Source organism: Choloepus didactylus, chromosome 3, assembly GCF_015220235.1.
Source record: "Choloepus didactylus isolate mChoDid1 chromosome 3, mChoDid1.pri, whole genome shotgun sequence".
Lineage (NCBI taxonomy): Eukaryota > Metazoa > Chordata > Mammalia > Pilosa > Megalonychidae > Choloepus > Choloepus didactylus.
In genome coordinates this window covers 56,377,391-56,389,076 of record NC_051309.1, presented here as the reverse complement: position 1 = coordinate 56,389,076, position 11,686 = coordinate 56,377,391, and the positions used below count along the sequence as shown (strand labels likewise).

General features: G+C 38.0%; 1 protein-coding gene and 1 pseudogene across 1 annotated transcript; both read right to left on the bottom strand.

The window, feature by feature from the left end:
* Positions 1–2,555: 2,555 nt before the first annotated feature.
* Positions 2,556–3,835, bottom strand: LOC119530258 (annotated as a pseudogene).
* Positions 3,836–7,747: 3,912 nt separating this feature from the next.
* Positions 7,748–9,424, bottom strand: LOC119528615 (DNA-directed RNA polymerases I, II, and III subunit RPABC4). Its single transcript, XM_037828938.1, has one exon. It carries the CDS (start codon positions 9,407–9,409, stop codon positions 9,233–9,235), a length of 177 nt encoding a protein of 58 aa, XP_037684866.1. The 5' UTR covers positions 9,410–9,424; the 3' UTR covers positions 7,748–9,232.
* Positions 9,425–11,686: the final 2,262 nt, after the last annotated feature.

Genomic DNA, 11,686 nt, shown 5'->3' with positions numbered 1-11,686 from the left:
AGGTAGAACCCCTGTTTTTTGTTTTGTTTTGTTTTTCTATTTTACAGGTGAGAAAACTGAAGTTCAGAAAGAATGAGAAACTTTCACCTAAATCCCCATTGTGGACAGATGACTCAGGATTCAAATCCAGGGCCACTCTACTTTTCTACCTCCACATGCAGAATCTGAATTTCCCACTCACTGGCTTGATTTAGATCCTCCATACCTCCTCCTCCTTCCTGGTAAGAGGGAATATGATGTCCTCCCTTCGTTGTTTAAAAGAGCTCTGGAGACAGTGTCCTCCCCAGATACAAAGGAAGAAGGATGGAAGTGTGAGAGGAAGGGGGCAGCTTTGTGGCTTTCTTAAATTATAGCAGGTAGAAAGCTACCAGCTTGGCCCACACATCACGGCTGCCCTGCCCAGATTGCTGGTAGCCACAGACGGCCCATGTTCAGTCTGCAGGCTGCTGGGCCCAATTTGTCGAGTGGTGAGCCTGGCTCCTCATAAATAAGAGATGGGAGCCTGTTCCTCTCTTACACTCAAAGAAATAATTGAATCTCACAAATCACTCCTCTTCCAGCCCCCAAATCTTTCTCCCGTGAGCTACTGAGCACATGCCGTATGAAGAGCTCCTGTGTGGAATCCTTAAACAGTCAAGCAGGCAGCATGCAAATGTCCCCGACTCCACTCATGTGCCTGTCGGAACACAAGGCTGAGTAGTCCACGTGCATTTCACTTGGCACAGTTGTACTGCAATGCTGAACCAAAGGACAGGCCTCTTATTGCTCCCCTCTCATCACCCACTTCCCAACCTCATCAGCTGGGAGCTGAAAGCAATTCCCATCACCAGCTGAGACACTGTTGTATTAAATCTCCAAATGTCCCAAGTCTGAGCTCAGCAACAATTTTTCAAAGCTATTTGGGATTGAGAGGTAATGCTAGGGGTATGTTATAGGTGGTATAGGGAGAAAATTTGGAAGCTTCATTCCAGTTAACCTGGCTCATGAATATCATTCTGTCCCTGGCTTCTTGGATTTTTTTTCTCTATTTCTGGAGGTTTAGGTTTATGACTATTTTGTGGATGACAGTTATGATTATTTCAGTATATGGCTTTGCAGTCCTAGAGTAAATGCCAATCTGGGAATTCTTTTATAAAAAGTATATGAAAATAGTGTTTATAGAAAGTTATCTTTTATGTAAGAAAGGATTATACATATATACCCACACATGTGTTTATGTTTTCAAATATGAAACACTGGAAGAATAAACAGAAAAAAATGAATGAAAAGAATACCTCTAGAAAGAGAGAGAGGTAAGAAGATGGTGGAGATAGGATGGAAAAGGGAATTCTCCAAATGTGTCTTGTCAAATGGTTTTAGTGTTGTAACAATGTAAATGTTGACATCAAAAAAAATTTTTTTAAGAAATCCCTAAAATATTTAAAACAAATTTTTAAAAAATGAAACTAATTCTATATGAAGTTGTTGGCTAACCACACAGAGTAAATAATTACTTCCAGTAAGCTGACCAGTCCTCCCAGTTTGCCTGGGACTGATCTCTGGGGAAATCCCTCAGTCCTGCGCAAACCAGAAAATTGGTCACTCTAGCAAATGATTATAAAATCGACTATTTTGACTGCACCTCACTAGTGAGATTTATTCAAAGGACAGATAAAAACCACAAAGAAGTATTAAAATGCATTTAGTAGACTTGATGCTACTTGTTTTGTTGGCGTATTATTACTATTATAGCACACCCATCATATATTATAAGTACAATACAGCATAAGATAAATAAGTAAGTAGTTATGTTCACATTGATAGGAACCAAGGTTTTCAGAATAAGTGGGGAAAGATAAAATCAAATTGTTAGGTAAACCTTGTAATCTAAAATTTGGGTTGGAAATATCAGCCTGACCTCATGATTTGGTATATATGTCTGTGCCAATTTGGATGCATTATGTCCCCCAAAATGCCATGTTCTTTAGTGCAATCTTGTGGGGGCAGACGTATTAGTGTTGATTAGGTTGGAATCTTTTGACTGTTTCCATGGAGATGTGACTCAATCAACCATGGGTGAGACCTTTGATTGGATAATTTCCATGGAGGTGTTACCCTGCCCATTCAGGGTGGGTTGTAATTGAATCACTGGAGCCATATAAAAGAGCTGACAAACAGAAGGAACTCAGTGCTGTTGCAGCTTAGAAGGAAATTTGGAAAACGGCCTTTGAAAGCTGATGCTGACATTTTGGATAATGCCATTTTGAAACGCAACCTGGGAGCAAGCAGACACCAGCCACGTGCCTTCCCAGCTAACAGAGGTTTTCCAGATGCCAATGGCCTTTCTCTGGTGAAGGTACCCTTTGTTGATGCCTTACCTTGGACACTTTATGACCTTAAGACTGTAGCTGTGTAACCAAATAAACCCCCTTTATAAAAACCAATCCATTTCTGGTGTTTTGCAAAATGACAGCATTAGCAAACTGGAACAATGTCCTATCTCTGCCCACTGATAATCCAGGAATTAATGATAACCCAGTTTTTTTTTTAATTGAAAGACAGAGCTATTTATTTATTTAATTTGCTCCAGCTGTTGTCAACCAACCAGTACAAATGGGTTTCTTGTGATCATATAAGCAGCAGTATTTATTAAACTTCTCCTTTAGATGCTTCAGTATTGTTCTCTGTTGCTGTAGAAAGACTGGTTATTAGCCCTAAATGACATATTTCATCCTGTGAGATAAAGATTTCCTCATTTGAAGTATATTCTGTGAGATAAAGATTTCCTCATTTGAAGTATATTCAGACTCATCAAGGAGTTCAACTAAGCTCTTGTTACCTACGTTTCTGTAGGTTCTGTAGGTTCTGCAAATTGTGGAACATTTTTCCTGTGCTTGAACCAAGGTAGTGTCTGCCCAGCCTTTTCAGAGCTGCCACAACTTTCAGGATGTGCATCTTTGATCTTGTCACGGTGAAACACTGTGTGTATTTCTTGAGGTCTTGCGATTATCTGAATCCATAATACAGCTTCCAAGCTTTTGCATATGTTCATCACATTTTAACATCTTGCTTTTCTTTTTCTTCTTTTTATTTTTTCCTTTTGTGTTACTGTCTTTGGAATTTGCCCAACCTTTGGCTCTCCAGTTGCATTGTCTAAATACCAGTTCCCTACCTTTTAGAGGCAAAACTCAGAGAAATGGCTAATCCTAGGTCTGGAGCAAGAAATGGACAAGACAAACCTGACATGTTGTGCCAGAAAGCAAGGAAGCAATCAAAGACCAGTGAAGTCATGACAAAAGGACACCAGATTCAACTTAAGGGGCTTACACTGACCTGGGATGGGCAATTTAAGCATCAAAAGGAATAATAACTGCAATGGATTGAAAACACTAAATATATAAAAATTATGAGTTCATATAAATCAAACAAGCTATCAAAAACAAAATTTTTGGTGTCCCCTCCAGGTCAACAAATCTTATAAAGGGAGAGAATCAAGCATTTTTCCTGCTTTTCCTACATAAAATTTATTTCAGGGCAACCCAATAGTTGATGAGGAAAATTCTTCTTTATAGAAGAAGTACAGCTAGCAAATTCAGAAGGAATGATTGAATTAGAAAAATCAACATTTCGGAATCTCTAATGAAATAATGGATCTAATCAACAATGGATGCCAAAACCATTAGGTAAGAAGTTAATGGGGAAACTTTACATTGGAGGGCTCAGACTAATACCACTTGAACCCACTGATAAATCTTAAAAAAAAAATTTAAAACAACCTCAAACATACAGAAAAGTTGCAAGTATAGTACCAAATATTTTTTTCCCTTAACAGTAACCTACCGACATGATGTCCCATCACTCCTAAATACTTTAGTGTATATTAACTACAAATGAGGACATAATTACATTAAACTGGTATATAACCATTAAAATCAGAAAATTAACACTGATGTATTATTTTTAAGACCTATGAAGAGTCTGAGATTTTGCCCTATGTGATGGTTTGGGGCTGTATGTACTCCAGAAATACATGTTCTTAAAGTTAATCATTCCTGTGGATGTGAACCCATTGTAAGTAGGACCTTTTGATGAGGCTACTTCAGTTAAGGTGTGACCCACCTCTATCAGGATGGGTCTAAATCCTATTACTGGAGTCTTTTTCTAAGAGAATGAAATTCAGACAATGAAAGAGAAAGCCACAGAGGAAGCAGCCAGAAGCTGAAATCAACAGAACCCAGAGAGAAGGGAAAGACCAGGAGACGTCACCATGTGCCTTACCATGTGACAAACTAAGGACCAAGGACTGCTAGCAGCCAGCCCAGAACACTGTCTTCAGGAAGAAAGCATCGCCTTGATAACACCTGGATTTGGACTTCTTTGCAGACTCAAACCATGAGTAAATAAATTCCCATGGTTGAAGACAAACCATTTCACGGTATTTGCTTAAGCAGCCTAGGAAACGAAAACATCCTACTTACAATCTTGAAAAGTTATCCCACCACAGTTTAATGGATGCTAGCACAAGACACGAGTCTCCTGATTCGCAGACACAAGACTTTATTACTCACAGTACAGCAAATGGTATGAACGGTATATACTTACGTCAGTTTCCCTTGTCCACAAGTTCCATGGAGCCATGTGGATAGTCTCAGATCACTGCATACACACATGTGGGTTGCCTGAGAGGGTGAGAAGCCTTGAGCTCAGGGAAACCAAATACTGTATGATGGGCCGTAAGCACACCTGCCCTTTGCTCTGGAGGAAGACTATTTCTATCTTCTACCACTAAGCAAAATTGACCTTTCCTCCAGAGGGAGATTCTACTTCCATCTTCCAATGCCACTTGCCATACAAATATTTTTCAAATGTAATCTGGAACAAAGGGCAGTTAAATCAGTGGCTCTGCTCATAAGATGTGCATAAACATGAGAGATCCATGGATAATTGTCTCCCAATACCTAATAACATCTAAGTCTAAGATCCATTCAATTTTGCCAGTTGTCCCAACAATATTCTTTATAGCAAAAGGACCCAGACTAGACTCTCACATAATATTTGGTTATCATATCTCCTTAGTCTCCTCCAGTCTAAACAGCTTCTCAGTGTTTCCTCGACTTTCATAGACTTTCCCTGTTGAAGTTTCTAGGCCTGTTATTTTGTAGAATGTCTCTCAATTTCAGTTTGTCTGATGTTGTTTGTGTTTTCATTATTACACTCAGGTTATTCATCTTTGTCAGGAACATCATAGTAGTGATGCTAAGCTTCTCTTATGGTCTCTGATTTAGTGGCATATAATTTCTATCTGTCCCATTACCAGGGTTATTAGCTTTGATCCATTAATTTTTGTCTTTCCAGGCTTCTCTTGCTATAAATTTAGTCTTTTCCCCTTGCAATTAATAGATATTTTTGTGGGGAGATAGTTTGTAACTATGAAAATATCCTGTTCCTCACCAAACTCAATTACATTTTTTATTTATATCACAAGGGGCTCATGGAGACCTATTTTGAATTATTCAATGGGTTATAATCCATTAGTGTAATGATCTACTTTAATATTCAAGATTTCCCAGATTTGCAAGTGGGACCACCTTTACATTGGCTTCTGTGTCCTTGTGACATGTCCCTGTCATTCTCTGAACATGTTCCTACTTGCTGGCACAACCAGATGCTCCAGGCTCATCTTGTTCATTCCCTGTAGGCTTAGAATCAGCCACTTTCCCGAATGTAAAAGGTGTTCCCACTTGCATATGAACTTGGTACTGAATGATATTAAAGTATTTGTGTGATTTTGCTAGATGTGATGATGGTATGGTGGTTATTATTTTTTTATTAGAGAAGTTGTATGTTTACAAAACAATCATGCATAAAATACAGGATTCCTGTACACTACCCCACCATAACACCTTGCGTTGGTGTGGAACATTTGTTATTATTGATGATAGTACTTTTCAAAAATAATTATACTATTTTTTAACAGTAGTTACCTTTGTTACAATTAATGAAAGGTTATTAAAATAGTTCAATTGTCCATTATTTACATTAGGTGTAGTTTTTCCCTATTACTCTATTTTTGTCTATTACTACCACCTTGTATTAGTATCCCACTTTTGTTAAAACCCATGAAAGAACATTCTTATACTTGTACTATTAACCATAGTCCATTGTCTACAATAGGTTTCACTGTGCTGTACAGCCCTATGTTTTAACTTTTAATTTTTATTCTAGTAATATATACATCCTAAAGTTTCCTTTTTTAATCACAGTGACTTATATAGCTCAATAACAATAATGTGCTACCATCCCCAGTTATAGTAGTTATTTTTTTTTTTTTTTTTTTTTTTTTTTTTTTTTTTGAAAATAACAGTTAACATTTATTAGACTGAGTTTTACATGGTGTTTTTGTTTCCTAGGCTGCTCCAGCAAATACTATGAAATGGATTGTCTTAAAAAATGGGAATTTATTAGTTTACAGTTTTGAGACAGAGAAAATGTCCGAAACAAGGCATCATTAAAGTGATGCTTTCTTCCCGAAGACCAGCTGCCAGCAATCCTTGGTTCCTCTGCCACATGGCAAGGCACATGATGGTATCTGCTGGTCTCCACCTTCTCTTCTTGGTTTTGATGATTTCAGCTTCTTGCTTCCCTGGCTATCTCTCTGTCTGAATTTCATTCTCCTATGAAGGACTTCAATAAGAGGATTAGGACCCATTTTGAATGAGGTGGGTCACACATTAACTGAAGTAGTCACCAAAAGGTCCTACTTACAATGGGTTCACACCCACAGAAATGGATTAAATTTAAGAACATGTTTTTCTGGGGTACATATAATTTCAAACCACCACACATGGATTATTTCATTTTATATTACAACATTATCTTTGAAGTAGGTGCTATTATTTCACACCTATTTTACAAATAAGGGAAAAAAGGTCTGGTAAGGTCACCTAGCCAGCTAACAAGAATCAATGTGGGTATCCGGACCCAGAGCCTTAAGTCAAAGCCCATACTGTTTACTGAGTTCTTGACCACTAACCAATCCATCAGTAAGTCCTATCAGTTCAACTTCAAAACATCTCTCTCACAATCAGCTACTTCTCACCTCCTTCACAGCTACCACCCCGGCCCAGTCACCATGATTAGCAGTCTGAACTATTACAGATGGCTCCTAACTGATTCCCCACTGCCACACTTGTCTCTGTACAGCCCATTCTCACACCACAGCCTGAGTGACCTTTTAAGTGTCAAACATGTTACTCTTCTGCTTATTTCTCCAGTGGCTTCCATCACAGGGCCCTAAGTGAACTGGCCCCTCCCTACTTCTGCACCTTGTCTCTTCCTACACCCTCCCACCTCACCAAGTTCCAGTCATTCTGAAGTGGGAACAAGCTCACTTCTCAGAGCTTTTCTATTGGTTATTTTCACTACTTCAGAAATGCTCTTTTTTACCTTCCAAAGACTGTCTCCTCATCCTTCATCCCTCTGCTCAAATGACAACACTCCTCCTTGAGCAACTTCCAACTTATACTGGGAAGGGTGGAGATGTATGTGCACATGTGTATATGAGGAAAAAGCAACTTGCTTTTATGTCTCCTCAGCCATGTCTTTATATATTTTATTATCCCTTGGGGCTGGTCATTTCTGATTTCATTTGTTATATATGAATGTTCCTTAGTTTCAATCTCAAAACACATTACCTTAACAACCATCATAATTCCTCCACATTGACAATGAAACTGAAGTTAAAAAAGAAATGAACCGAATTACCCAAAATCATTAAGCTAATTAGAGGCAAGGCTGAACCTTACAATTTTAAGTTCCATTCAGTACTTTTTTTTTTTTTCCATTCAGTGTTCACAGTTGTTGTTAAGCAGTTTATAGGGAACAAGTTATGTATCAATTTCAAGCTCAAATGTACTGATTTTTGTATTTACAGAGTACTACTCAAAAGAATCTTTTTAAAGCAATTTTACATCTATTTTCTCATTTTTTTCATAAAAATATCCAAGTAGGTAAGAGGTCAAATTAAAGGAGGCACAAAGAGGTTAAGTGACTGACTGAAAACATAGGTCTTGAGTTCCAGTTGTAATATTTTCCCATTAAACCAATCTGCCTAATTAAACAAATAATGATACTCAAATAAACGATGAATACACAAAAGAACTAGGATGAATGAGAACAGTTAAGTGTAACTACATTACACTTGGGGTTTATTTGTTTAAGGGGCTGTCATAAGGAGACAGTGTACATATATTAGGATTCCCTTGTGTGAAAAGGATAAGGTCAAAAAGGAACATAACAGAATCACAAAATTATAAAAATCATAAAGGAAAGCCTAGATCAAGGAAGCACTCTTTTAAAGAGAGACAGACATGGCTATTAAAAGTTGGAATATATCTAATCTTTAAAATAAATGTTAAGGAGGCCAACATGACATTCCATAATGATGAAATCTTGGAATAGATGGAGTACAGATGTGAGAATCAATTCCATGTTCTTAAGATGGAGGCAAAATATTTTAAACATTTATCCAATAATTCAGTGTAAACCAATCCCCATTCTTTTTTATATTCTGAAAGCAGAATTTTTGACCACAATGAATGACTATACTCAGGAAACTGCACCTAACGGTCTGCTTCACTCACTTTGCTTGGAGTTGATTTTGCCTTACAGAGAAAAACGATTAAAATTTCTCTTCTCTCTCCCAAGATCTTAATCAAGCATTATGTAGAAATTCAGAAAGTCCTATATATCAGGTAATACATGAAAAACAGAAGTCTAAATGATATATGCACACTGACATCAAGTACATTAGTATACCCACTACCAAATAACACTGCAAAGTTTGCAAACTCTGTAAACTGGTGATGGAGGACAGTAGTTCCCAAAGAACATACTTAATCAGACCCTCAAAGTGCCCTAGAAACCTGTACTTTTAACAAAAGACCCAGTGATTCTAGGTTTTGATTAAAAGTATGGTTTAGGAAAAGCAATTCTAACCTTACCATGTGTCAGATTAAATATACAATGAAACTAAATTATAAGTCATGTAATGGAACTAAAAAACACCCCACAAATTTCTCTACACAAAGTATTAACAGATATCTAAATACAATTTTAAAAATGAGATAAAATGAAATTGTGTATATGTAGTTGTATTCATAAAGATAAATACGCTAACCAAAAGCTATACAACAATGTAAAACATTAATGGCAAATTCAACTACAAGCGAATATGTTTCTCTGAATTCACATTTCATCGAGCGTCAAAAACCACCAATCTTTTAGTCCTTTTCTTGTACATTATTCTGTATCCACATTCTCTGCATCTGATTGGATCCCTGGATTTTATTTCATTTTCTGTGTGACATTCTCCACAGATATAGATCATTGGCTGCTGCTTCGGGGGCTGCACGTCCTTCTGGGTGTCCATTGTTAGTCCGCAGCACGGAGAAAAACTATAGTAGTTATTTTAAATAAGAAATTACTATTATTTTAAAATATCATCCAATGTCTGGTTCATATTCAAATTTTCCCTGTAGCCTCCACAAAACCTGTTCCCATAAGAGATATACATATTGAAGCATTTATGGATGAAATGACATTTGCTTTAAAATTTTGCAATTAAAAAAAGGGGGGGATAATATTTGAAACAGGATTAGCAAAGCATTTATAACTTGAAGCTGGGTGATGGGTACACGGGGGCTCATTAGATTTTTTCTATTTAGTTTTGTGTTTTAAATTTTTCATAATAATGATGTTTTAAAGGAGTTAAAATTACTCATTTGAAAGTTTTTGCAAGTGCTATCTGTCAAAGCATGGGACCCTGGCAACAGCAGACAATAGGACCTATTTTGGTCATTTGTGTATTTTCTTCTTTATCCATTCAAGTGTCTATTAGGCATTATTTATGTGACAGGCACTGTCTTAGCTGAGACATCAAAATGAAGAAAGCATAATTTTTGTCCTCAAGTTGCTTCCAATGGACACCAGTCCCTTAAGTTAGACGATTTAGCAGAGAATTCTAGGGAGTACCTAGGGGGGCAGTCTTTGAGGGGACAGAGAAGACTTCTTGAAGGAAATGATGTCTAATGGAAATCATAAAGTTTAACTCAGCAGGCAATAGTGAGAAATTAGTGAGGCAGGAATCTTGGGGTGGGAGTGATAGGAAGAGAGTGTTCCAGGGAGGGAGAAAAGGGCGGATAAAGAAAGGCTCAGTGGCCATCCAGGTCCTGGAAGATGCTAAAAGCTCATAATAGCACAAGCATGGAAAACAGAATGGCTTCAGTTAGCGGGGAGAGGCAGGCAGATCTTGAAGGGCTTTGTAAGCCATGAGATGCTGTTGGAATTCGATCCTGGTCCTTGAAACGATTTAATCCAGGGAGTGGCATGATCAAAGGTGTGCTTTTAAAAGGCTACTGCGGCTGCAGCTGCAGGCAGACTGGATTCAGTCCAAGGTTAATTTTTCCACTTGGTCTCCTGCGATCAGGGGCAGGGAGATGGGGATGTACTGAAATTCTGCCACTTGGTAGTGCTGTCCTTGTGGATGAGCAGATCTGAGGCCAATCTCACTGCCCCTCCCCACACCCTGTCCCCAGTGTTTTTCATCCTGGTGCCCACAGTCCTGATGAATGTCAAGGGCAGATTCAAGGAGGGGAAAGAAAATAATCAGTCCCTTACACCCTTGTTGTGGTAGTTTGGAGCTGTTATGTATCCCAGAAAAGGCCATGTTTTTTTTTTCTTTTAATGCATTTTTATTGAAATATAGTCACATACCATACAAAGTGTATAATTGTTCACAGTATCATCATATAGTTGTACATTCATCACCACAGCAATTTTTGAACATTTTCATTACTCCAAAAAATAAAGATAAGAATAACAAGTTAAAAGAACACCCAAAACATCCCATACCCCTTCTCCTCCTCTATTATTCATTTACGTTTTGTCCTCATTTTTCTACTCATCTGTCCATACACTCCAGTGTATCCATAAAGGGAGTGTTGGCCACAAGGTTTTCACAATCACATTGTCATGCTGTATAAGCTATATAGTTATATGAGTGTCATCAAGAATCAAGGATACTGGGTTGCAGTTCAACAGGTATTTCCTTCTAGAGATTCTAAGAAACTAAAAACTAAAAAGGGGTATCTGTATAATGCGTAAGCATAACCTTCAGAATGACCTCTTGACTCCATTTGAAATTTCTCAGCCACTGAGACTTTATTTTGTTTCATTTCTCTTCCATTTTTGGTCCAGAAGGCTTTCTCAATCCCATGATGCCAGGTCCAGGCTCATCCCCCTGAGTCATGTCCCACATTGCCAGGGAGACCTACACCTCTGGGGATCATGTCCCACGTAGAGGGGAGGGCAGCAAGTCCACCTGCCAAGCTGGCTTAGAGAGAGAAAGCTGTGTTCTTTTAATCTATCCTTGTGGGTGCAGACTTACTATGGTGGGACCTTTTTGTAGGTTATTTCAATTGAGTTGTCACCCACCTCATTCAAGGTGGGTCTTAATCCTTTACTGGAGCCCTTTATAAGAGGATAAAAGGCAGAAACACTGAGAGAGGGAGAGAGAAAAAAGAGAGAGAGAGAGAGAGAGAGAGACCCTGGAGATGCATCCTCTTGTTGATGCCTTAATTTGGACATTTTCATGGCCTTAGAATTGTAACTTGTAACTTAAAAAAACCCCATTAAAAGCCAACCCATT

Bases quoted from the DNA above. Each gene is read 5' to 3' on its own strand.
- LOC119528615 (XM_037828938.1), bottom strand. From the start codon at position 9,409: ATGGACACCCAGAAGGACGTGCAGCCCCCGAAGCAGCAGCCAATGATC.